At 45.6% G+C, this 22,657-nt stretch overlaps 1 protein-coding gene across 2 annotated transcripts in view; it reads right to left on the bottom strand.

Moving 5' to 3' along the window:
- wdr91 (WD repeat domain 91) overlaps positions 1-22,657 on the bottom strand; it is a 54,806-nt gene that overhangs the window by 29,867 nt on the left and 2,282 nt on the right. For both annotated transcript variants that reach the window (XM_079256923.1, XM_079256924.1), the window contains exons 2-6: positions 21,127-21,262; positions 20,878-21,057; positions 20,602-20,808; positions 18,251-18,334; positions 14,651-14,760 (exon numbers count right to left, since the gene is read on the bottom strand). In XM_079256923.1, the coding sequence (XP_079113049.1) occupies positions 14,651-14,760; positions 18,251-18,334; positions 20,602-20,808; positions 20,878-21,057; positions 21,127-21,249 (704 nt within the window). In that variant the 5' untranslated portion in view covers positions 21,250-21,262. The remainder of the gene's footprint in view (positions 1-14,650; positions 14,761-18,250; positions 18,335-20,601; positions 20,809-20,877; positions 21,058-21,126; positions 21,263-22,657) is intronic.

Raw genomic sequence — 22,657 nt, 5'->3', positions numbered from 1 at the left:
GCAGAGAACGAGGCTAGCGCTGCTACGTAGCTTCATGCTAACATCAGGTCAAGGTCACATGTTCCTGCTCAACCCCCGGTCCAGGTCCAGGTCCAGGTCTCCGTCTGACGAACGGTCCAGGTCTCCGTCTGACAAACGGTCCAGGTCTCCGTCTGACAAATGACGAAGACGATGATCTGCCAGATTTCCTCCGACTGGACGTCTCCACACTGAAACCGGAACCAAGCTGAAGCTGATGAAAGGCTTGCTAGAACTGTTCTCCACTACATGGACTGCCCAGACTGGGTTTGGGAGCAGGTCTGATGGACCTGGAGGCCTTGATGGCCTGCAGAACCCAGTGAAGACGCTGCTGCTGCATCCTTACTGAAGACGGTAAAGAATTCTGATGGCGACCATCAGAAGCTAGTAGCCATCAGAAGCTAGACACCATCAGAAGCTAGCAACCATCAGAAGCTAGCAACTATCAGAAGCTAGCAACCATCAGAAAACCGCAACCATCAGAAGCTGGCGACCATCAGAAGCTATCAACCATCAGAAGCTAACAACCACCAGAAGCTAGCAGTCATAGAAGCTGGAAACCATCAAAACCTAGTAGCCATCAGAAGCTATCAACCATCAGAAGCTAACAACCACCAGACGCTAACAGCCATCAGAAGCTAGCAACAGTCAGAAGCTGGAAACCATCAGAAGCTAGCAACCATCAAAAGCTGGCGACCATCGGAAGCTATCAACCACCAGAAGCTAGAAGGCATCAGAAGCTGGAAACCATCAGAAGCTAGTAGCCATCAGAAGCTAGCAACCATCAGAAGTTAGCAACTATCCGAAGCTAGCAACCATCAGGAACTAGCAACTATCAGAAGCTATCAACCATCAGAAGCTAACAACCACCAGAAGCTAGCAGCCATCAGAAGCTGGAAACCATCAAAAGCTAGTAGCCATCAGAAGCTAGCAACCACCAGAAGCTAGTTGCCATCAGAAGCTAGCAGCCATTAGAAGCTAGCAACAGTCAGAAGCTGGCAAACATCAGAAGCTAAAAACCATCAGAAGCTAGCAACAGTCAGAAGCTAGCAGCCATCAGAGGCTAGCAGCCATCAGAAGCTAGTAGCCATCAGAAGGTAACAACCACCAGAAGCTAACAGCCATCAGAGGCTAGCAGAAGTCAGAAGCTGGAAACCATCAGAAGCTAGCAACCATTAAAAGCTGGCGACCATCAGAAGCTATCAACCACCACAAGCTAGAAAGCATCAGAAGCTGGTAGCCATCAGAAGCTGGAAACCATTAGAAGCTAGAAACCATCAGAAGCTAGCTACCATGAGAAGCTGGCAGCAATCAGAAGCTGGAAACCATCAGAAGCTAGCAACCATTAGAAGCTAGCAGTCATAGAAGCTGGAAACCATCAAAACCTAGTAGCCATCAGAAGCTATCAACCATCAGAAGCTAACAACCACCAGACGCTAACAGCCATCAGAAGCTAGCAACAGTCAGAAGCTGGAAACCATCAGAAGCTAGCAACCATCAAAAGCTGGCGACCATCGGAAGCTATCAACCACCAGAAGCTAGAAGGCATCAGAAGCTGAAAACCATCAGAAGCTAGTAGCCATCAGAAGCTAGCAACCATCAGAAGTTAGCAACTATCCGAAGCTAGCAACCATCAGGAACTAGCAACTATCAGAAGCTATCAACCATCAGAAGCTAACAACCACCAGAAGCTAGCAGCCATCAGAAGCTGGAAACCATCAAAAGCTAGTAGCCATCAGAAGCTAGCAACCACCAGAAGCTAGTTGCCATCAGAAGCTAGCAGCCATTAGAAGCTAGCAACAGTCAGAAGCTGGCAAACATCAGAAGCTAAAAATCATCAGAAGCTAGCAACAGTCAGAAGCTAGCAGCCATCAGAGGCTAGCAGCCATCAGAAGCTAGTAGCCATCAGAAGGTAACAACCACCAGAAGCTAACAGCCATCAGAGGCTAGCAGAAGTCAGAAGCTGGAAACCATCAGAAGCTAGCAACCATTAAAAGCTGGCGACCATCAGAAGCTATCAACCACCACAAGCTAGAAAGCATCAGAAGCTGGTAGCCATCAGAAGCTGGAAACCATTAGAAGCTAGAAACCATCAGAAGCTAGCTACCATGAGAAGCTGGCAGCAATCAGAAGCTGGAAACCATCAGAAGCTAGCAACCATTAGAAGCTAGCTACCATCAGAAGCTAGTAACCATCAGAAGCTAGCAATTATAAGAAGCTAGAAACCATCAGAAAATGGCAAACATCCGAAGCTGGCAACCATCAGAATCTAACAACCACCAGAAGCTAGCAGCCATAAGAAGCTAGTAGCCATCAGAAGGTAACAACCACCAGAAGCTAACAGCCATCAGAGGCTAGCAGAAGTCAGAAGCTGGAAACCATCAGAAGCTAGCAACCATTAAAAGCTGACGACCATCAGAAGCTATCAACCACCACAAGCTAGCAAGCATCAGAAGCTGGTAGCCATCAGAAGCTGGAAACCATTAGAAGCTAGAAACCATCAGAAGCTAGCTACCATGAGAAGCTGGCAGCCATCAGAAGCTAGCAGCCATCAGAAGCTAACAACCATCAGAAGCTAGCAGCCATCAGAAGCTAACAACCATCAGAAGCTAAACACCATTAGAAGCTGGAAACCATCCGAAGCTGGCAACCATTTCGAAGCTAACAACCATCAGAAGCTAACAAACATCAGAAACTGGAAACCGTCAGAGACTGGCAACCATCAGAAGCTAACAACCATCTGAAGCTACGAAAAAAAAGAAGCTACCAACAGAAAGAAGCTACCAACAGTCAGAAGCTGGCAACCATCAGAAGCTACCAACCATCAGAAGCTAGCAGCCATCAGAAGCTAATAACCATCAGAAGCTAAACACCATTAGAAACTGGAAACCATCCAAAGATAGCAGCCATCAGAAGCTAACAACCATCAGAAGCTAGCAGCCATCAGAAGCTAATAATCATCAGAAGCTAAACACCATTAGAAGCTGGAAACCATCCGAAGCTGGCAACCATTTCGAAGCTAACAACCATCAGAAACTGGAAACCGTCAGAGACTGGCAACCATCAGAAGCTAACAACCATCTGAAGCTAGCAAAAATCAGAAGCTACCAATAGTCAGAAGCTGGCAACCATCAGAAGCTACCAACAGACAGAAGCTACCAACAGTCAGAAGCTACTAACAGTCAAAAGCTGGCAACCATCAGAAGTTAACAACCATCAGAAGCTGGAAACCATCAGAAGCTAGCAACCATCAGAAGCTAGCAAGCATCGGAAGCTAGCAAGCATCAGCAGCTAACCAACATCAGAAGCTAGCAACCATCTGAAACTGGAAACTATCCGAAGATAGCAGCCACCAGAAGCTAACAAGCATAAGAAGCTAGCAACCATCAGAAGCTAGCATCCATCAGAAGCTAGTAACCATCAGAAGCTAGAAACTATCAGAAGCTAGCAACTATAAGAAGCTAGCAACGATCAGAAAATGGCAAACATCCGAAGCTGGCAACCATCAGAATCTAACAACCACCAGAAGCTAGGAGCCATCAGAAGCTGGAAACCATCAGAAGCTAGTAGCCATCAGAAGCTAACAACCATCAGAAGCTAACAACCATCAGAAACTGAAAACCGTCAGAAGCTAGCAGCCATCAGAAGCTGGAAACCACCAGAAGCTAGTAGCCATCAGAAGCTGGAAACCATCAGAAGCTAGTAGCCATCAGAAGCTAACAACCATAAGAAACTGAAAACCGTCAGAAGCTGGAAACCATCAGAAGCTAACAACCATCAGAAGCTAGCGAACAATCAGAATCTAACAACCACCAGAAGCTAGTAGCCATCAGAAGCTGGAAACCATCAGAAGCTAGTAGCCATCAGAAGCTAACAACCATCAGAAGCTAACAACCATAAGAAACTGAAAACCGTCAGAAGCTGGAAACCATCAGAAGCTAACAACCATGTGAAGCTGGCAACCATCTGAAGCTGGCAACCATCAGAAGCTACCAACAGTCAAAAGCTACCAACAGACAGAAGCTACCAAATGTCAAAAGCTAGCAACCATCAGAAGTTAACAACCTTTAGAAGCTGGAAACCATCAGAAGCTAGCAACCATCAGAAGCTAACAACCATCAGAAGCTAGCAACCATCAGAAGCTAGCTACCATCAAAAGCTAGCAACTATAAGAAGCTAGCAACCATCAGAAAATGGCAAACATCCGAAGCTGGCAACCATCAGAATCTAACGACCACCAGAAGCTAGCAGCCATCAGAAGCTAGTAGCCATCAGAAGGTAACAACCACCAGAAGCTAACAGCCATCAGAGGCTAGCAAAAGTCAGAAGCTGGAAACCATCAGAAGTTAGCAACCATTAAAAGCTGGCGACCATCGGAAGCTATCAACCACCAGAAGCTAGCAAGCATCAGAAGCTGGTAGCCATCAGAAGCTAGTAACCATCAGAAGCTAGCAACCATCAGAAGCTAGCAACCATCAGAAGCTAGCAACTATCAGAAGCTAGCAACCATCAGAAGCTAGCAACTATCAGAAGCTAGCAACCATCAGAAAACCGCAACCATCAGAAGCTGGCGACCATCAGGAGCTATCAACCATCAGAAGCTATCAACCACCAGAAGCTAGCAAGCATCAGAAGCTATCAAGCATCAGAAGCTGGAAACCATCAGAAGCTAGTAGCCATCAGAAGCTAGCAACCATCAGAAGTTAGCAACTATCCGAAGCTAGCAACCATCAGGAACTAGCAACTATCAGAAGCGAGCAACCATCAGAAAACCACAACTATCAGAAGCCGGCGACCATCAGAAGCTATCAACCATCAGAATCTAACAACCACCAGAAGCTAGCAGCCATCAGAAGCTGGAAACCATCAAAAGCTAGTAGCCATCAGAAGCTAGCAGCCATTAGAAGCTACCAAAAGTCAGAAGCTGGGAACCATCAGAAGCTAACAACCATCAGAAGCTAACAACCATCAGAAGCTAGCAGCCATCATAAGCTGGAGACCATCAGAAGCTAGCAGCCATCAGAAGCTGGAAACCATCAGAAGCTAGCAACCATTAGAAGCTAGCAACCATCAGAAGCTAGCAACCATCAGAAGCTAGCAACCATCAGAAGCTAGCAACCATCAGAAGCTAGCTACCATGAGAAGCTGGCAGCCATCAGAAGCTAGCAGCCATCAGAAGCTAACAACCACCAGAAGCTAGCAGCCATCAGAAGCTGGAAAGCATCAGAAGCTAGGAGCCATCAGAAGCTAACAACCATCAGAAGCTAACAACCATCAGAAGCTAACAACCATCAGAAGCTAGCTACCATGAGAAGCTGGCAGCCATCAGAAGCTGGCAACCATCAGAAGCTGGAAACCATCAGAAGCTAGTAGCCATCAGAAGCTAGTAGCCATCAGAAGCTAGCAACCATCAGAAGCTAGCAACCATCAGAAGCTAGCAACCATCAGAAGCTAGCAAGCATCGGAAGCTAGCAAGCATCAGAAGACAGCAACCATCGGAAACTGGAAACTATCCGAAGATAGCAGCCATCAGAAGCTAGGAACCATCAGAAGCTAGAATCCATCACAAGCTAGCAACTATCAGAGTCTAGTAAACAATCAAAATCTAACAACCACCAGAAGCTAGCAGCCATCTGAAGCTGGAAACCATAAGAAGCTAGTAGCCATCAGAAGCTAACAACCATCAGAAGCTAACAACCATCAGAAACTCAAAACCGTCAGAGGCTGGAAACCATCAGAAGCTAACAACCATCTGAAGCTAGCAACCATCAGAAGCTAGCAACAGTCAGAAGCTAGCAACCGTCAGAAGCTATCAACCACCAGAAGCTAGCAAGCATCAGAAGCTGGAAACCATCAGAAGCTAGTAGCCATCAGAAGCTAGCAACCATCAGAAGTTAGCAACTATCCGAAGCTAGCAACCATCAGGAACTAGCAACTATCAGAAGCTAGCAACCATCAGAAAACCACAACTATCAGAAGCCGGCGACCATCAGAAGCTATCAACCATCAGAATCTAACAACCACCAGAAGCTAGCAGCCATCAGAAGCTGGAAACCATCAAAAGCTAGTAGCCATCAGAAGCTAGCAGCCATTAGAAGCTACCAAAAGTCAGAAGCTGGCAACCATCAGAAGCTAGCAATCATCAGAAGCTAACAACCATCAGAAGCTAGCAAGCATCAGAAGCTGGAAACAATCAGAAGCTAGTAGCCATCAGAAGCTAGCAACCATCAGAAGTTAGCAACTATCCGAAGCTAGCAACCATCAGGAACTAGCAACCATCAGAAGCTAGCAACCATCAGAAGCTAGCAACCATCAGAAGCTAGCTACCATGAGAAGCTGGCAGCCATCAGAAGCTAGCAGCCATCAGAAGCTAACAACCACCAGAAGCTAGCAGCCATCAGAAGCTAGTAGCCATCAGAAGCTAACAACCATCAGAAGCTAACAACCATCATAAACTTAAAACCGTCAGAGGCTGGAAACCATCAGAAGCTAACAACCATCAGAAGCTAGCAACCATCGTAAACTGGAAACCATCCGAAGATAGCAGCCATCAGAAGCTAACAACCATCAGAAGCTAGCAACCATCAGAAGCTAGCATCCATCAGAAGCTAGAAACCATCAGAAGCTAGTAACTATAACAAGCTAGCAACTATAAGAAGCTAGCAACCATCAGAAAATGGCAAACATCCGAAGCTGGCAACCATCAGAATCTAACGACCACCAGAAGCTAGCAGCCATCAGAAGCTAGTAGCCATTAGAAGCTAACAACCACCAGAAGCTAACAGCCATCAGAGGCTAGCAGAAGTCAGAAGCTGGAAACCATCAGAAGCTAGCAACCATTAAAAGCTGGCGACCATCAGAAGCTATCAACCACCAGAAGATAGCAAGCATCAGAAGCTGGTAGCCATCAGAAGCTAGTAACCATCAGAAGCTAGAAACTATCAGAAGCTAGCAACCATCAGAAAACCGCAACCATCAGAAGCTGGCGACCATCAGGAGCTATCAACCATCAGAAGCTAACAACCACCAGAAGCTAGCAGTCATCAGCAGCTGGAAACCATCAAAACCTAGTAGCCATCAGAAGCTATCAACCATCAGAAGCTAACAACCACCAGAAGCTAACAGCCATCAGAAGCTAGCAACAGTCAGAAGCTGGCAACCATCCAAAGGTGGCAACCATTTCGAAGCTAACAACCATCAGAAGCTAACAACCATCAGAAACTGGAAACCGTCAGAGGCTGGGAACCATCAGAAGCTAACAACCATCTGAAGCTAGCGACCATCAGAAGCTACCAACAGTCAGAAGCTGGCAACCATCAGAAGCTAACAACCATCAGAAGCTAACAACCACCAGAAGCTAACAGCCATCAGAAGCTAGCAACAGTCAGAAGCTGGCAACCATCAGAAGCTAGTAACCATCAAAAGCTGGCGACCATCAGAAGCTAACAACCACCAGAAGCTAACAGCCATCAGAAGCTAGCAACAGTCAGAAGCTGGCAACCATCAGAAGCTAGTAACCATCAAAAGCTGGCGACCATCAGAAGCTATCAACCACCAGAAGCTAGCAGGCATCAGAAGCTGGAAACCATCAGAAGCTAGTAGCCATCAGAACCTAGCAACCATCAGAAAACCACAACTATCAGAAGCCGGCGACCATCAGAAGCTATCAACCATCAGAAGCTAGACACCATTAGAAGCTGGAAACCATCCAAAGGTGGCAACCATTTCGAAGCTAACAACCATCAGAAGCTAACAACCATCAGAAACTGGAAACCGTCAGAGGCTGGGAACCATCAGAAGCTAACAACCATCTGAAGCTAGCGACCATCAGAAGCTACCAACAGTCAGAAGCTGGCAACCATCAGAAGCTAACAACCATCAGAAGCTGGAAACCATCAGAAGCTAGCAACCATCAGAAAATGGCAAACATCCGAAGCTGGCAACCATCAGAATCTAACGACCACCAGAAGCTAGCAGCCATCAGAAGCTAGTAGCCATCAGAAGGTAACAACCACCAGAAGCTAACAGCCATCAGAGGCTAGCAAAAGTCAGAAGCTGGAAACCATCAGAAGTTAGCAACCATTAAAAGCTGGCGACCATCGGAAGCTATCAACCACCAGAAGCTAGCAAGCATCAGAAGCTGGTAGCCATCAGAAGCTAGTAACCATCAGAAGCTAGCAACCATCAGAAGCTAGCAACCATCAGAAGCTAGCAACTATCAGAAGCTAGCAACCATCAGAAGCTAGCAACTATCAGAAGCTAGCAACCATCAGAAAACCGCAACCATCAGAAGCTGGCGACCATCAGGAGCTATCAACCATCAGAAGCTATCAACCACCAGAAGCTAGCAAGCATCAGAAGCTATCAAGCATCAGAAGCTGGAAACCATCAGAAGCTAGTAGCCATCAGAAGCTAGCAACCATCAGAAGTTAGCAACTATCCGAAGCTAGCAACCATCAGGAACTAGCAACTATCAGAAGCGAGCAACCATCAGAAAACCACAACTATCAGAAGCCGGCGACCATCAGAAGCTATCAACCATCAGAATCTAACAACCACCAGAAGCTAGCAGCCATCAGAAGCTGGAAACCATCAAAAGCTAGTAGCCATCAGAAGCTAGCAGCCATTAGAAGCTACCAAAAGTCAGAAGCTGGCAACCATCAGAAGCTAACAACCATCAGAAGCTAACAACCATCAGAAGCTAGCAGCCATCATAAGCTGGAGACCATCAGAAGCTAGCAGCCATCAGAAGCTGGAAACCATCAGAAGCTAGCAACCATTAGAAGCTAGCAACCATCAGAAGCTAGCAACCATCAGAAGCTAGCAACCATCAGAAGCTAGCAACCATCAGAAGCTAGCTACCATGAGAAGCTGGCAGCCATCAGAAGCTAGCAGCCATCAGAAGCTAACAACCACCAGAAGCTAGCAGCCATCAGAAGCTGGAAAGCATCAGAAGCTAGGAGCCATCAGAAGCTAACAACCATCAGAAGCTAACAACCATCAGAAGCTAACAACCATCAGAAGCTAGCTACCATGAGAAGCTGGCAGCCATCAGAAGCTGGCAACCATCAGAAGCTGGAAACCATCAGAAGCTAGTAGCCATCAGAAGCTAGTAGCCATCAGAAGCTAGCAACCATCAGAAGCTAGCAACCATCAGAAGCTAGCAACCATCAGAAGCTAGCAAGCATCGGAAGCTAGCAAGCATCAGAAGACAGCAACCATCGGAAACTGGAAACTATCCGAAGATAGCAGCCATCAGAAGCTAGGAACCATCAGAAGCTAGAATCCATCACAAGCTAGCAACTATCAGAGTCTAGTAAACAATCAAAATCTAACAACCACCAGAAGCTAGCAGCCATCTGAAGCTGGAAACCATAAGAAGCTAGTAGCCATCAGAAGCTAACAACCATCAGAAGCTAACAACCATCAGAAACTCAAAACCGTCAGAGGCTGGAAACCATCAGAAGCTAACAACCATCTGAAGCTAGCAACCATCAGAAGCTAGCAACAGTCAGAAGCTAGCAACCGTCAGAAGCTATCAACCACCAGAAGCTAGCAAGCATCAGAAGCTGGAAACCATCAGAAGCTAGTAGCCATCAGAAGCTAGCAACCATCAGAAGTTAGCAACTATCCGAAGCTAGCAACCATCAGGAACTAGCAACTATCAGAAGCTAGCAACCATCAGAAAACCACAACTATCAGAAGCCGGCGACCATCAGAAGCTATCAACCATCAGAATCTAACAACCACCAGAAGCTAGCAGCCATCAGAAGCTGGAAACCATCAAAAGCTAGTAGCCATCAGAAGCTAGCAGCCATTAGAAGCTACCAAAAGTCAGAAGCTGGCAACCATCAGAAGCTAGCAATCATCAGAAGCTAACAACCATCAGAAGCTAGCAAGCATCAGAAGCTGGAAACAATCAGAAGCTAGTAGCCATCAGAAGCTAGCAACCATCAGAAGTTAGCAACTATCCGAAGCTAGCAACCATCAGGAACTAGCAACCATCAGAAGCTAGCAACCATCAGAAGCTAGCAACCATCAGAAGCTAGCTACCATGAGAAGCTGGCAGCCATCAGAAGCTAGCAGCCATCAGAAGCTAACAACCACCAGAAGCTAGCAGCCATCAGAAGCTAGTAGCCATCAGAAGCTAACAACCATCAGAAGCTAACAACCATCATAAACTTAAAACCGTCAGAGGCTGGAAACCATCAGAAGCTAACAACCATCAGAAGCTAGCAACCATCGTAAACTGGAAACCATCCGAAGATAGCAGCCATCAGAAGCTAACAACCATCAGAAGCTAGCAACCATCAGAAGCTAGCATCCATCAGAAGCTAGAAACCATCAGAAGCTAGTAACTATAACAAGCTAGCAACTATAAGAAGCTAGCAACCATCAGAAAATGGCAAACATCCGAAGCTGGCAACCATCAGAATCTAACGACCACCAGAAGCTAGCAGCCATCAGAAGCTAGTAGCCATTAGAAGCTAACAACCACCAGAAGCTAACAGCCATCAGAGGCTAGCAGAAGTCAGAAGCTGGAAACCATCAGAAGCTAGCAACCATTAAAAGCTGGCGACCATCAGAAGCTATCAACCACCAGAAGATAGCAAGCATCAGAAGCTGGTAGCCATCAGAAGCTAGTAACCATCAGAAGCTAGAAACTATCAGAAGCTAGCAACCATCAGAAAACCGCAACCATCAGAAGCTGGCGACCATCAGGAGCTATCAACCATCAGAAGCTAACAACCACCAGAAGCTAGCAGTCATCAGCAGCTGGAAACCATCAAAACCTAGTAGCCATCAGAAGCTATCAACCATCAGAAGCTAACAACCACCAGAAGCTAACAGCCATCAGAAGCTAGCAACAGTCAGAAGCTGGCAACCATCCAAAGGTGGCAACCATTTCGAAGCTAACAACCATCAGAAGCTAACAACCATCAGAAACTGGAAACCGTCAGAGGCTGGGAACCATCAGAAGCTAACAACCATCTGAAGCTAGCGACCATCAGAAGCTACCAACAGTCAGAAGCTGGCAACCATCAGAAGCTAACAACCATCAGAAGCTAACAACCACCAGAAGCTAACAGCCATCAGAAGCTAGCAACAGTCAGAAGCTGGCAACCATCAGAAGCTAGTAACCATCAAAAGCTGGCGACCATCAGAAGCTAACAACCACCAGAAGCTAACAGCCATCAGAAGCTAGCAACAGTCAGAAGCTGGCAACCATCAGAAGCTAGTAACCATCAAAAGCTGGCGACCATCAGAAGCTATCAACCACCAGAAGCTAGCAGGCATCAGAAGCTGGAAACCATCAGAAGCTAGTAGCCATCAGAACCTAGCAACCATCAGAAAACCACAACTATCAGAAGCCGGCGACCATCAGAAGCTATCAACCATCAGAAGCTAGACACCATTAGAAGCTGGAAACCATCCAAAGGTGGCAACCATTTCGAAGCTAACAACCATCAGAAGCTAACAACCATCAGAAACTGGAAACCGTCAGAGGCTGGGAACCATCAGAAGCTAACAACCATCTGAAGCTAGCGACCATCAGAAGCTACCAACAGTCAGAAGCTGGCAACCATCAGAAGCTAACAACCATCAGAAGCTGGAAACCATCAGAAGCTAGTAGCCATCAGAAGCTAGCAACCATCGGAAGCTAGCAACCATCGGAAGCTAGCAACCATCGGAAGCTAGCAAGCATCGGAAGCTAGCAAGCATCAGAAGCTAGCAAGCATCAGAAGACAGCAACCATCGGAAACTGGAAACTATCCGAAGATAGCTGCCATCAGAAGCTAGGAACCATCAGAAGCTAGAATCCATCACAAGCTACCAACTATCAGAATCTAGTAAACCATCAAAATCTAACAACCACCAGAAGCTAGCAGCCATCAGAAGCTGGAAACCATCAGAAGCTAGTAGCCATCAGAAGCTAACAACCATCAGAAGCTAACAACCATCAGAAACTGAAAACCGTCAGAGGCTGGAAACCATCAGAAGCTAACAACCATCTGAAGCTAGCAACCATCAGAAGCTACCAACAGTCAGAAGCTGGCAACCATCAGAAGCTACCAACAGACAGAAGCTACCAACAGTCAGAAGCTTGCAACCATTAGAAGCTAGCAACCATCGTAAACTGGAAACCATCCGAAGATAGCAGCCATCAGAAGCTAACAACCATCAGAAGCTAGCATCCATCAGAAGCTAGAAACCATCAGAAGCTAGCAACTATAAGAAGCTAGCAACCATCAGAAAATGGCAAACATCCGAAGCTGGCAACCATCAGAATCTAACGACCACCACAAGCTAGCAGCCATCAGAAGCTGGAAACCATCAGAAGCTAGTAGCCATCAGAAGCTAGCAACCACCAGAAGCTAGTAGCCATCAGAAGCTAGCAGCCATCAGAAGCTATCAGCCATCAGAAGCTAGCAGCCATCAGAAGCTGGAAACCATCAGAAGCTAGTAGCCATCAGAAGCTAACAACCACCAGAAGCTAGTAGCCATCAGAAGCTAGCAACCATCAGAAGCTTACAACCATCAGAAGCTAACAACCATTAGAAGCTGGAAACCATTAGAAGCTTGAAACCATCCGAAGCTAACAACCATTTCGAAGCTAACAGCCATCAGAAGCTAGCAACAGTCAGAAGTTGGCAACCATCAGAAGCTATCAACCATCAGAAGCTAACAACCACCAGAAGCTAACAGCCATCAGAAGCTAGCAACAGTCAGAAGCTGGAAACCATCAGAAGCTAACAACCATTAAAAGCTGGCGACCATCAGAAGCTATCAACCACCAGAAGCTAGCAAGCATCAGAAGCTGGTAGCCATCAGAAGCTAGTAGCCATCAGAAGCTAGCAACCATCAGAAGCTAGCAACCATCAGAAGCTAGCAACCATCAGAAGCTGGCGACCATCAGGAGCTATCAACCATCAGAAGCTAACAACCACCAGAAGCTAGCAGTCATCAGCAGCTGGAAACCATCAAAACCTAGTAGCCATCAGAAGCTATCAACCATCAGAAGCTAACAACCACCAGAAGCTAACAGCCATCAGAAGCTAGCAACAGTCAGAAGCTGGCAACCATCAGAAGCTAGTAACCACCAAAAGCTGGCGACCATCAGAAGCTATCAACCACCAGAAGCTAGCAGTCATCAGCAGCTGGAAACCATCAAAACCTAGTAGCCATCAGAAGCTATCAACCATCAGAAGCTAACAACCACCAGAAGCTAGCAGCCATCAGAAGCTGGAAACCATCAGAAGCTAGCAAACATCAGAAGCTAGCAACCATCAGAAGCTAGCTACCATGAGAAGCTGGCAGCCATCAGAAGCTAGCAGCCATCAGAAGCTAGCAGCCATCAGAAGCTAACAACCATCAGAAGCTGGAAACCATCCGAAGGTGGCAACCATTTCGAAGCTAACAACCATCAGAAGCTAACAACCATCAGAACCTGGAAACCGTCAGAGGCTGGCAACCATCAGAAGCTACCAACAGTCAGAAGCTGGCAACCATCAGAAGCTACCAACAGACAGAAGCTACCAACAGTCAGAAGCTACCAACAGTCAGAAGCTACCAACAGTCAGAAGCTGGCAACCATCAGAAGCTACCAACAGACAGAAGCTACCAACAGTCAGAAGCTACCAACAGTCAGAAGCTACCAACAGTCAGAAGCTAGCAACCATCAGAAGCTACCAACAGTCAGAAGCTACCAACAGTCAGAAGCCAGTAGCCATCAGAAGCCAGTAGCCATCAGAAGCTAGCAACCATCAGAAGCTAGCAACCATCAGAAGCTAGCAACCAAGAAGCTGGAAGAAGCTGGTTGCTAGCTTCGTATGGTTGCTAGCTTCTGATGGTTGCTAGCTTCTGGTGGCTACTAGCTTCTGATGGTTTCCAGCATCTGAGAGCTGCTAGCTTCTGGTGGTTGTTAGCTTCTGATGGTTTATAAATTCTAATAGTTGCTAGCTTCTGATGGTTGTTAGATTCTGATGGTTGCCAGCTTCGGATGTTTGCCATTTTCTGATGGTTGCTAGCTGGAAACCATCAGAAGCTAGTAGCCACCAGAAGCTAGCAACCATCAGAAGCTAGCAACTATCAGAAGCTAGCAACCATAAGAAGCTAGCAACCATCAGAAAACTAGCAACCATCAGAAGCTAGCAACAATCAGAATCTAGCAACCATCAGAAGGTAGTTCAGAGGTCAGCTTCACTCTGCTCTAACATGCAGCAACAAAACACATCTTCTGGACTTGACAGTAACACTTATTTCAAGATAAACACAAGATTAACACCAAATTCAGTTAGCTGATAGCCGATGCAGAAAGCTGAACATGTGCTAACATCAGAAACGTGACGCTGCTCTGCAGAGGAAAATCTTTTCGACACGCCAGAATGTGTGTTCCAGTTAGCTAACTTGAACTGGGAGGTTGTGATAAACCGCTGGGCTGGTGGGTTTGCTTGGTGATTCAGATGACTGCTACTAAAAGCAGTCAGTAATCGTGATGCTTCCAGAACAATCTACAGTTCCTACATGTTCTGCTGCCATGTCATAAAAAGATGGAACCAAGCCATGCATGTTATAAGCAGCCATTTTTGTTGCAGTCAGCCCCCAGGAAAGACAGATGTTAGTGGCTCACAGCTCAGTGTCTCCCAGTCGGTCCATGTTCTGGACATACAACGGCAGCTTGTGTTGGACCAATGTATCTCCTTCTCTCGGGTCCCGGCTCTCCGTCTGCAGGGCGAACAGCTGGAGGAGACAAGACACACAAGTAGGTATGAACATTCTCCTCTAGCTCTGGAAATAAAACTATATTTCACCCATTTTCCTGCACTGGTTTGATCCTATACAACTGGTCACATATATCTATATGTCTCCTGTGATGCTTCACCACACTGCAGGGGAGCTGATTTCACACTGGGCCAACAGCTGGAGGCATTGCTCACATTTTCAGAGACAGCTTTTCTATGTATCATGTCTAGGTTTGTCCCTGGTGGACTGGACCACACCAGCATGTTGGTGATTCAGGTCCTGGACTCTCGTTCTGACCACTAGATGTTCAATGTAGAACTGGGTAGTTTATAAAAAAAAAAGTGTAGGACTAAAACTGAGCTGCAGCACAGTGGCCTGGGTCCCACAGCAGCTTACTGAGACCGGTTCTGGTTAGAACTGGACTCTTAATCGACTGAAGAGCCCGAGCCCACCTGCTCTGAATCATGTCCGGGTCAGAGGTGTACAAAGTAGAAGTAAAAGTAGAAGTAGGAAGTAAAAAATAGAAGTAAAAGTAGAAAGTAGAGGTAGGAAGTAGAAGTAGAAAGTAGAGATAGGAAGTAGAAGTAGGAAGTAAAAAGTAGGAGAAGTAGAACGTAGGAAGTAAAGGTAGAAAGTAGAAGTAAAAAGCAGAAGTAGAGGTAGAAAGTAGGAAGTAGAGGTAGGAAGTAGAAGTAAAAATGAGAAGTAGAGGTAGAAAGTAGGAAGTAGAGGTAGAAAGTAGACGTAGGAAGTATAAGTAAAAAGTAGAAGTAGAGGTAGAAAGGAGGAAGTGGAAAGTAGAAGTAGAGGTAGAAAGTAAAGGTAGGAAGTAGAAGTAAAAAGTAGAGGTAGGAAGTAGATGTAGAAAGTAGATGTAGGAAATAGAAGTAGGAAGTAGAAGTAGAAAGTAGAAGAAAGTAGAAGTAGAGGTAGAAAGAAGAAGTAGGAAGTAGAAAGAGGTAGGAAGTAGAAAGTAAAGGTAGGAAGTAAAAAGCAGAAGAAGTAGAAAGTAGGAATTACAGGTAGAAAGTAGCGGTAGGAAGTAGAGGCAGGAAGTAGAAGTAGAGGTTGAAAGTAGAAGTAGGAAGTAGAAGTAGGACGTCGGAAGTAGAAGTAAAAAGTAGAGGTAGGAAGTAGAGGTAGAGTAGAAAGTACAGTTAAGAAGCAGAAGTAGGAAGTAAAAGTTGAGGTAGAAAGTAGGAAGTAGAGGTAGAAAGTAGAGGTAGGAAGTAGATGTGGAAAGTAGATGTAGGAAGTAGGAGTAGGACGTAGAAAGTAGAGGTAGAAAGTAAAGGTAGGAAGGAGAAGTAGGAAGTAAAAAGTAGAAGAAGTAGAAAGTAGGAAGTAGAGGTAGAAAGTATAAGTAGGAAGTAAAAGTAGAGGTACAAAGTAGGAAGTAGAAAGTAGAGGTAGGAAGTAGAAAGTAGAAGTAGAGGTACAAAGTAGAGGTAAGAAGTAGAAGTAGCAAGTAGAGGTAGGAAGTAGAAAGTAGAGGTAGAAAGTATAAGTGGAAGGAGAAAGTGGAAGTAGAAAGTAGAGGTCAGAAGTAGGAAGTCGGAAGTAGAAGTAAAAAGTAAAAGTTGGAAGTAAAAGTATAAGCAGAAAGTAGAGGTAGAAAGTACAGTTAAGAAGCAGAAATAGGAAGTAAAAGTAGAAGTAGAAAGTAGGAAGTAGAGGGAGAAAGTAGAGGTAGGAAGTGGAAGTAGAAAGTAGAACTAGTGGTGGGAAGTAGAGGTAGGAAGTAGAAAGTAGAGGTAGCAAATTGAAGTAGGAAGTAGAAGTAGAGATAGGAAGTAGAAGTAGGAAGTAGAAAGTAGAGGTAGAAAGTAGAAGTAGGAAGTAAAAGTTGAAGTAGAAAGTAGGAAGTAGAGGTAGAAAGTAGGAAGTAAGAAGTAGAAAGTAGAACTAGATGTAGAATGTAGAAGTATGAAGTAGAAGTAGAAAGTAGAACTAGAGGTAGAAAGAAGCAGAAAGTAGAGGTAGGTAGTAGACGTAGAGGTAGAAAGTACAGTTCAGAAGCACAAATAGAAAGTAAAAGTAGAAGTAGAGGTAGGTAGTACAAGTAGAAAGTAAAAAATAGGAAGTAGAAAGTAGAAGTAGTGGAGGGAAGTAGTGGTTGGAAGGAGAAATTAGAGGTAGCAAATAGAAGTAGGAAGTAGAAGTAGAGATAGGAAGTAGAAGTTGGAAGTAGAAAGTAGAGGTAGGAAGTAGAAGTAGGAAGTAAAAGTTGAAGTAGAAAGCAGGAAGTAGAGGTAGAAAGTAGGAAGTAAGAAGTAGAAAGTAGAACTAGATGTAGAAAGTAGAAGTATAAAGTAGAGGTAGGAAATAGAAGTAGAGGTAGAAAGTACAGTTAAGAAGCATAAAAGTAGAAAGTAAAAAGTAGGAGAAGTAGAAAGTAGGAAGTAGAGATAGAAAGCAGAGGTAGGAAGTAGAAGTAGAAAGTAGTAGACAATAGAGGTAGGAAGTACAAAGTAGAAGTAGAGGTGGAAGTAGAACAAGTCTAACTGACCACTCATAAACCAGGTGAATGTGATCGGCTCAGCTCCACTGCAGGTAGACAAGCCTGTTAGTGAAAACAGTGAAAACACCTGTTCTAAAGGGAATGAATTTTTTAAATAACTCCTCCGTTTAGAAAACACCTGTTCTAAAGGGAGTGAATTTTTTTAATAACTCCTCCATTTAGAAGTCATTTCATCTTTTGATTGACAGGTACCCGATCTCCTGCCTCAAGTAAGAACGTAGAACAACCGCGGTTTTTAGATGGTGAACAACATGACTTAGCTTTAGCCTGCTTACCTTCGTTAGCTGGTTAGTTCCAGGTTAGCTTGTTCAGCTCTTAGCTACAGGCAGCTTTAAGTTTGCTAGATGTCAATCATCAATCCCCATGCCCACAGCCCCCCTCTCAGCTCCACCCCTTTGCCATATTTGTATTTTCCGGGAGCGATGGCAAGCGTGACGCTGCCGAGATGGCGATGGTAGCTTCAATTCAGCTCTTCAGAAACCTAAGGGTGACGTCACGGAGGCTCCGCCCATCTACATACAGCCTATGGTCTTCAGTAGGGGGCGTGGCCTTGACTGTAACAGAGCAAGTTATTTGTGCAGCTTCTCCGCCTGGCCAGAGGAGATACTGTTGAGTCTTTTTCAATAAGCTTTGAAAAGCACTAAATGTCATCAGTTTTAATCAATAGCTACTAAACGCTATAGGAAATCATCTTCTGAAAGATTATATTAAAAATAATAATTATATAAAAGAGGGGCTGCACGGTGGCGTAGTGGTTAGAACTCTGTCGGCTTTGCATGCGATGGACTGGCGAGCTATCCAGGGTGTACCCTGCCGTTCGCCCGAAGCGGTTAAGGAATGGACAATGAATGAATGAATTATATAAAAGAGAAAAAATATATGAACTAGTTATTAAAATGGAATAATTACATTTCTTTCTGTCTGACTACTCTGCCTGCACACCTCTGGTTAAACGCTTCCTCTCACCAGCTGAAGGAGCTGCTCGTTCTCCTCCGTCAGGGTCGTCATTTTCTGGACTTCTGCGTCGAAGCTCAGCAGGACAGGCTGGGGTGGACAAGAGTTAAGGAGCAAAACAAAAGCTCAACCAGTCTGATAAAACGTTCCCATAAGGCAGGGCAAGGTATACAGACCTAAAAATCAGAGTAATCTGGCTCATAATTATTTAACACCTTCGGAAATTTAAATTTGTCTTAAAAGCTGCCGTACTAATAAAGATCTAAATGAATAATTGCAATAAAATGACGTGGTTGTCCATCATCAGGCTGCTCAGGTGTTTCCTCCACCTGCAGATACAGAACATGAAGTGATGGTTGGAGATAAAATGCTCCCCAACGTGGCTTATCTGTCCCTGCTGGTGGACATGGAACATGGAGACTCTGGACTCCAGTCCGGCACCTTCCAAAGGGAAGGGACTGACAGGTCGGGTCCGCTCCTTTTCCCAACCCAGAGCAGAGGAACAGAACTATGTTCTCCACAGCCAGACGTGGTGTAGCGGCCATCGGGCAGGTGGAGGCAGGTGGAGGTGCCTCCATGCCCAGGAGGAAACCTGTTGTACAGCTGCAGATGTGTGCAGATAGTGGAGACGCTACATAACATGCTACTAAATGGCGTCAGCGCTTCACCTGCGTTCACCTGATCAATCATCCAATCTGAATGATTGTGTTGTCAATCATCCTCTCACGTTGGAACCAAACGCTGCTGCTTTACGTCTAGAAGTGATGCAACACATCAGAGGTGGAGAATTCTCATTTATTCACAAGTTTATCTTTAGTGTGGTTTCTGTCAGGGTGGTGTTTATTTCTCTCCATCTCCTGCACCTCCTCCTTCATAGTGATTATTGGTTCCTCTGCGAGGACACCGCAGCTAGGACACAAGGTGGAACCACTGCCCCCCCTCTCCGACCACATCTGCAGCGCTGCAACCCAGCTGTATGAACCCAGTATATAAACTGGAGTCAGAGACGTCTCATTTATGTTCGGTCATTTTATAATATGAAACAAAGGAATGAACCACTTTCAGCAAAATCTGAAGCATTTTGTTCCAGCGTATCTCTAGACTGGAATTAGAGGTAGAAAGTAGATGTAAGAAGTAGAAATGAATGAATCATAACCTCGGTAACCTGGTGAATGAATCACAATCTAAGTAACCTGGTGAAAGAATCATAACTTAGGTAACCTGATGAGTGAATCATAACCTAGGGAACCTGATGAGTGAATCAATACCTAGGGAACCTGATGAGTGAATCATAACCTAGGTAACCTGGTGAGTGAATTATAACCTAGGTAACCTGATGAGTGAATCATAACCTAGGTAACCTGATGAGTGAATTATAACCTAGGGAACCTGATGAGTGAATCATAACCTAGGGAACCTGATGAGTGAATCATAACCTAGGTAACCTGATGAGTGAATTATAACCTAGGGAACCTGATGAGTGAATCATAACCTAGGGAACCTGATGAGTGAATCATAATCTAGGTAACCTGGTGAGTGAATTATAACCTAGGTAACCTGGTGAATGAATCATAACCTAGGTAACCTGATGAGTGAATTATAACCTAGGTAACCTGATGAGTGAATCATAACCTAGGGAACCTGATGAGTGAATCATAACCTAGGTAACCTGATGAGTGAATTATAACCTAGGGAACCTGATGAGTGAATCATAACCTAGGTAACCTGGTGAATGAATCATAACCTAGGTAACCTGATGAGTGAATTATAACCTAGGTAACCTGGTGAATGAATCATAACCTAGGTAACCTGATGAGTGAATTATAACCTAGGTAACCTGGTGAATGAATCATAACCTAGGTAACCTGATGAGTGAATTATAACCTAGGTAACCTGATGAGTGAATCATAACCTAGGGAACCTGATGAGTGAATCATAATCTAGGTAACCTGGTGAGTGAATCATAACCTAGGTAACCTGGTGAATGAATCATAACCTAGGTAACCTGATGAGTGAATTATAACCTAGGTAACCTGATGAGTGAATCATAACCTAGGGAACCTGATGAGTGAATCATAACCTAGGTAACCTGATGAGTGAATCATAACCTAGGGAACCTGATGAGTGAATCATAACCTAGGTAACCTGGTGAATGAATCATAACCTAGGTAACCTGATGAGTGAATTATAACCTAGGTAACCTGATGAGTGAATCATAACCTAGGGAACCTGATGAGTGAATTATAACCTAGGGAACCTGATGAGTGAATCATAACCTAGGTAACCTGGTGAATGAATCACCATCCTGATTTGAGGCGGAGCCACCCGGACCTACATTGTCTGGACTTCTTCAGGAGGATATGCATACACTGGAAGAGGACGGACAGGAAGTTGTGCAGTGAAACCAGGAAGGTGTCGGCCCACTGGCGGGAGAAGTAAGGAGCGAAGGCGGAATTCTGCTCAGGGTTGGGGATGAATGGAAGAACAAACCAGTCGCGCCATTCTGGCTGACCCTGCAGCTCTGACACCTGCTTCTGGAAAAACTCCTGGGTCTTCTCCAGGTTTCCTTTCTGGAAGCAGAACAGAGAGATGGCATGAAGCAGACGCTGTGGGGGGGGGGGCTCTCTCCCAGCTGTTACCTGGATGGTGTTGATGACGTAGTATCGGTACAGGCTGGTTCTCAGCTTGTTGACAGTGGACCTGTAAACGTCCTCCAGCCTGCAGAACAGGCGTCTGTCCAGGTACAGCCAGTACTCCTTCAGGCCGCTCAGGTCAAAGCTTTGCACCAGCTGCACCAGCTGCTCGATGATCTTATCCACCTGCACACACAATACACACATCAGCGCTCGCATAGACCTCCTGTCAGAGAAAAAAGGCTCGTTCCGTACCCTGAAGCCCTTCTCCTTATCAGCTTTGATGTCGCTGTCCAGGTGTTTCAGCGTGCTGGTGAAGCCCCGGTAGGTCAGATACTCCCTCACATGTTCATCTGTCCTCTCCACTGCAGACCCCATGATCACTGCTCACCTGGACATGATGGTGGAGACACTTCCTGTCAGACTTTCCACCAATGTCTGTCTGCGTGTGTGTGTGTGTGTGTGTGTGTGTGTTTTAATGCCAACAGGCTTCAAGTGAGATGCATGTTGGAGCTTTACAGACGTGTCTTACAGGGATTCCTTTTCTTCAAAAGACACACGACAGAACTTCTGCCATCTTCCCGTCAAAGCCGCCTCAATGACAGGCTTTCCAAAGCCCGGGGGCCCAAGCCCGGGGGGCCCAACCCCTGTGGCAGCTTGAGTTCATTTGAGAGTACTGATTGGTCCAAATGAAGCCAGGTAAAGCCGGATCTGTCATGCTCCCAGTCGGAGTGTGTCTTCTACACAGAACCACAGGCTGCAGGGGATTTAGTGGTAACGGGCGGCAGGTGGAAACATGTTGAGGGTTGGTGGTTTGGGCGGAGCTTGGAGAGGTAACATGACCTTCAGAACACAAACGCTGTGTGGAAGCAAACACCTGGAAAAGTTCCTGCTGTGGGTAAAATGCAAACAGGATGAAGGAAAGACGAGGAATAAAGACCGAAGGTGAAAGAGGAAAAATAAGAAATCCAGCTGCTGGAAAAAAAAACTTTTTACTGCTGCAGGCGTGGAAACGTTTTGGACATAGAGAGGATCCCAGCTGCAAGACGAACATCTGCAAGTGTGTGTGACTCCTCTCCACAGGACCACAACTCCATCCTGAGTTCCTCCAACATGCTGGATGAGCCAGATGTTCTGATGGTTTCCTCCTCCATTTCAGAAATATTCCCACCACGGTGAGGATTGTCACTGTGCTTTGTTTCCACGTCTGCAGCCATGTCTGCACGTCCTTCTGAAACCTGGTAAATACAGACGCATCAGCGGCCTTGCTCCAGGTTTATTCAGTCCCATTGCTTTATGTGAATATATTCACATTTTCTCCTCCCAACAGGTGCTGCAGGACGTGAAGGCGGCATGTTACGGTGGACGCAGCTACAGTCAGGCTGTTTCTGGGCTCCATTCAAAGACACAACCCTCAACGCGGCTGACAGTAAATCAGTTTGGGGAGGGGGGGGACTTGGTCCGGTTGGGGACTCGGAATGGTGTTACATGTCTCGCCATCTCGACTCTTAATAATGCAGTTTATGATACTTTTCCATCATATGTTCATTTCCATTAGAACTGGTGTCTGGGGACTTAGACTGGTCCAGTTTGAGCTTACTGGGCAGAAATGGGAACGATGGTTTGTCATCGTGTCTGGTTGGAGCAGATAAACAGCAGAAACTGTCTCAGATCATATCTCAGCCTGAAACTGGGAAATCCATCATGTGGATTTCAGGACATGACGAAAACGCTCCGAAAAGGACAGATTAGTGGAAAAGTCTGCAGGTTTCCACAGAAAAACGTT

This window comes from Telmatherina bonti (genome assembly GCF_933228915.1).
Source record: "Telmatherina bonti genome assembly, chromosome: 17".
Taxonomy (NCBI): domain Eukaryota; kingdom Metazoa; phylum Chordata; class Actinopteri; order Atheriniformes; family Telmatherinidae; genus Telmatherina; species Telmatherina bonti.
The sequence above is the reverse complement of the archived record's forward strand: the minus strand, read 5'-3'. Positions and strand labels throughout refer to the sequence as shown.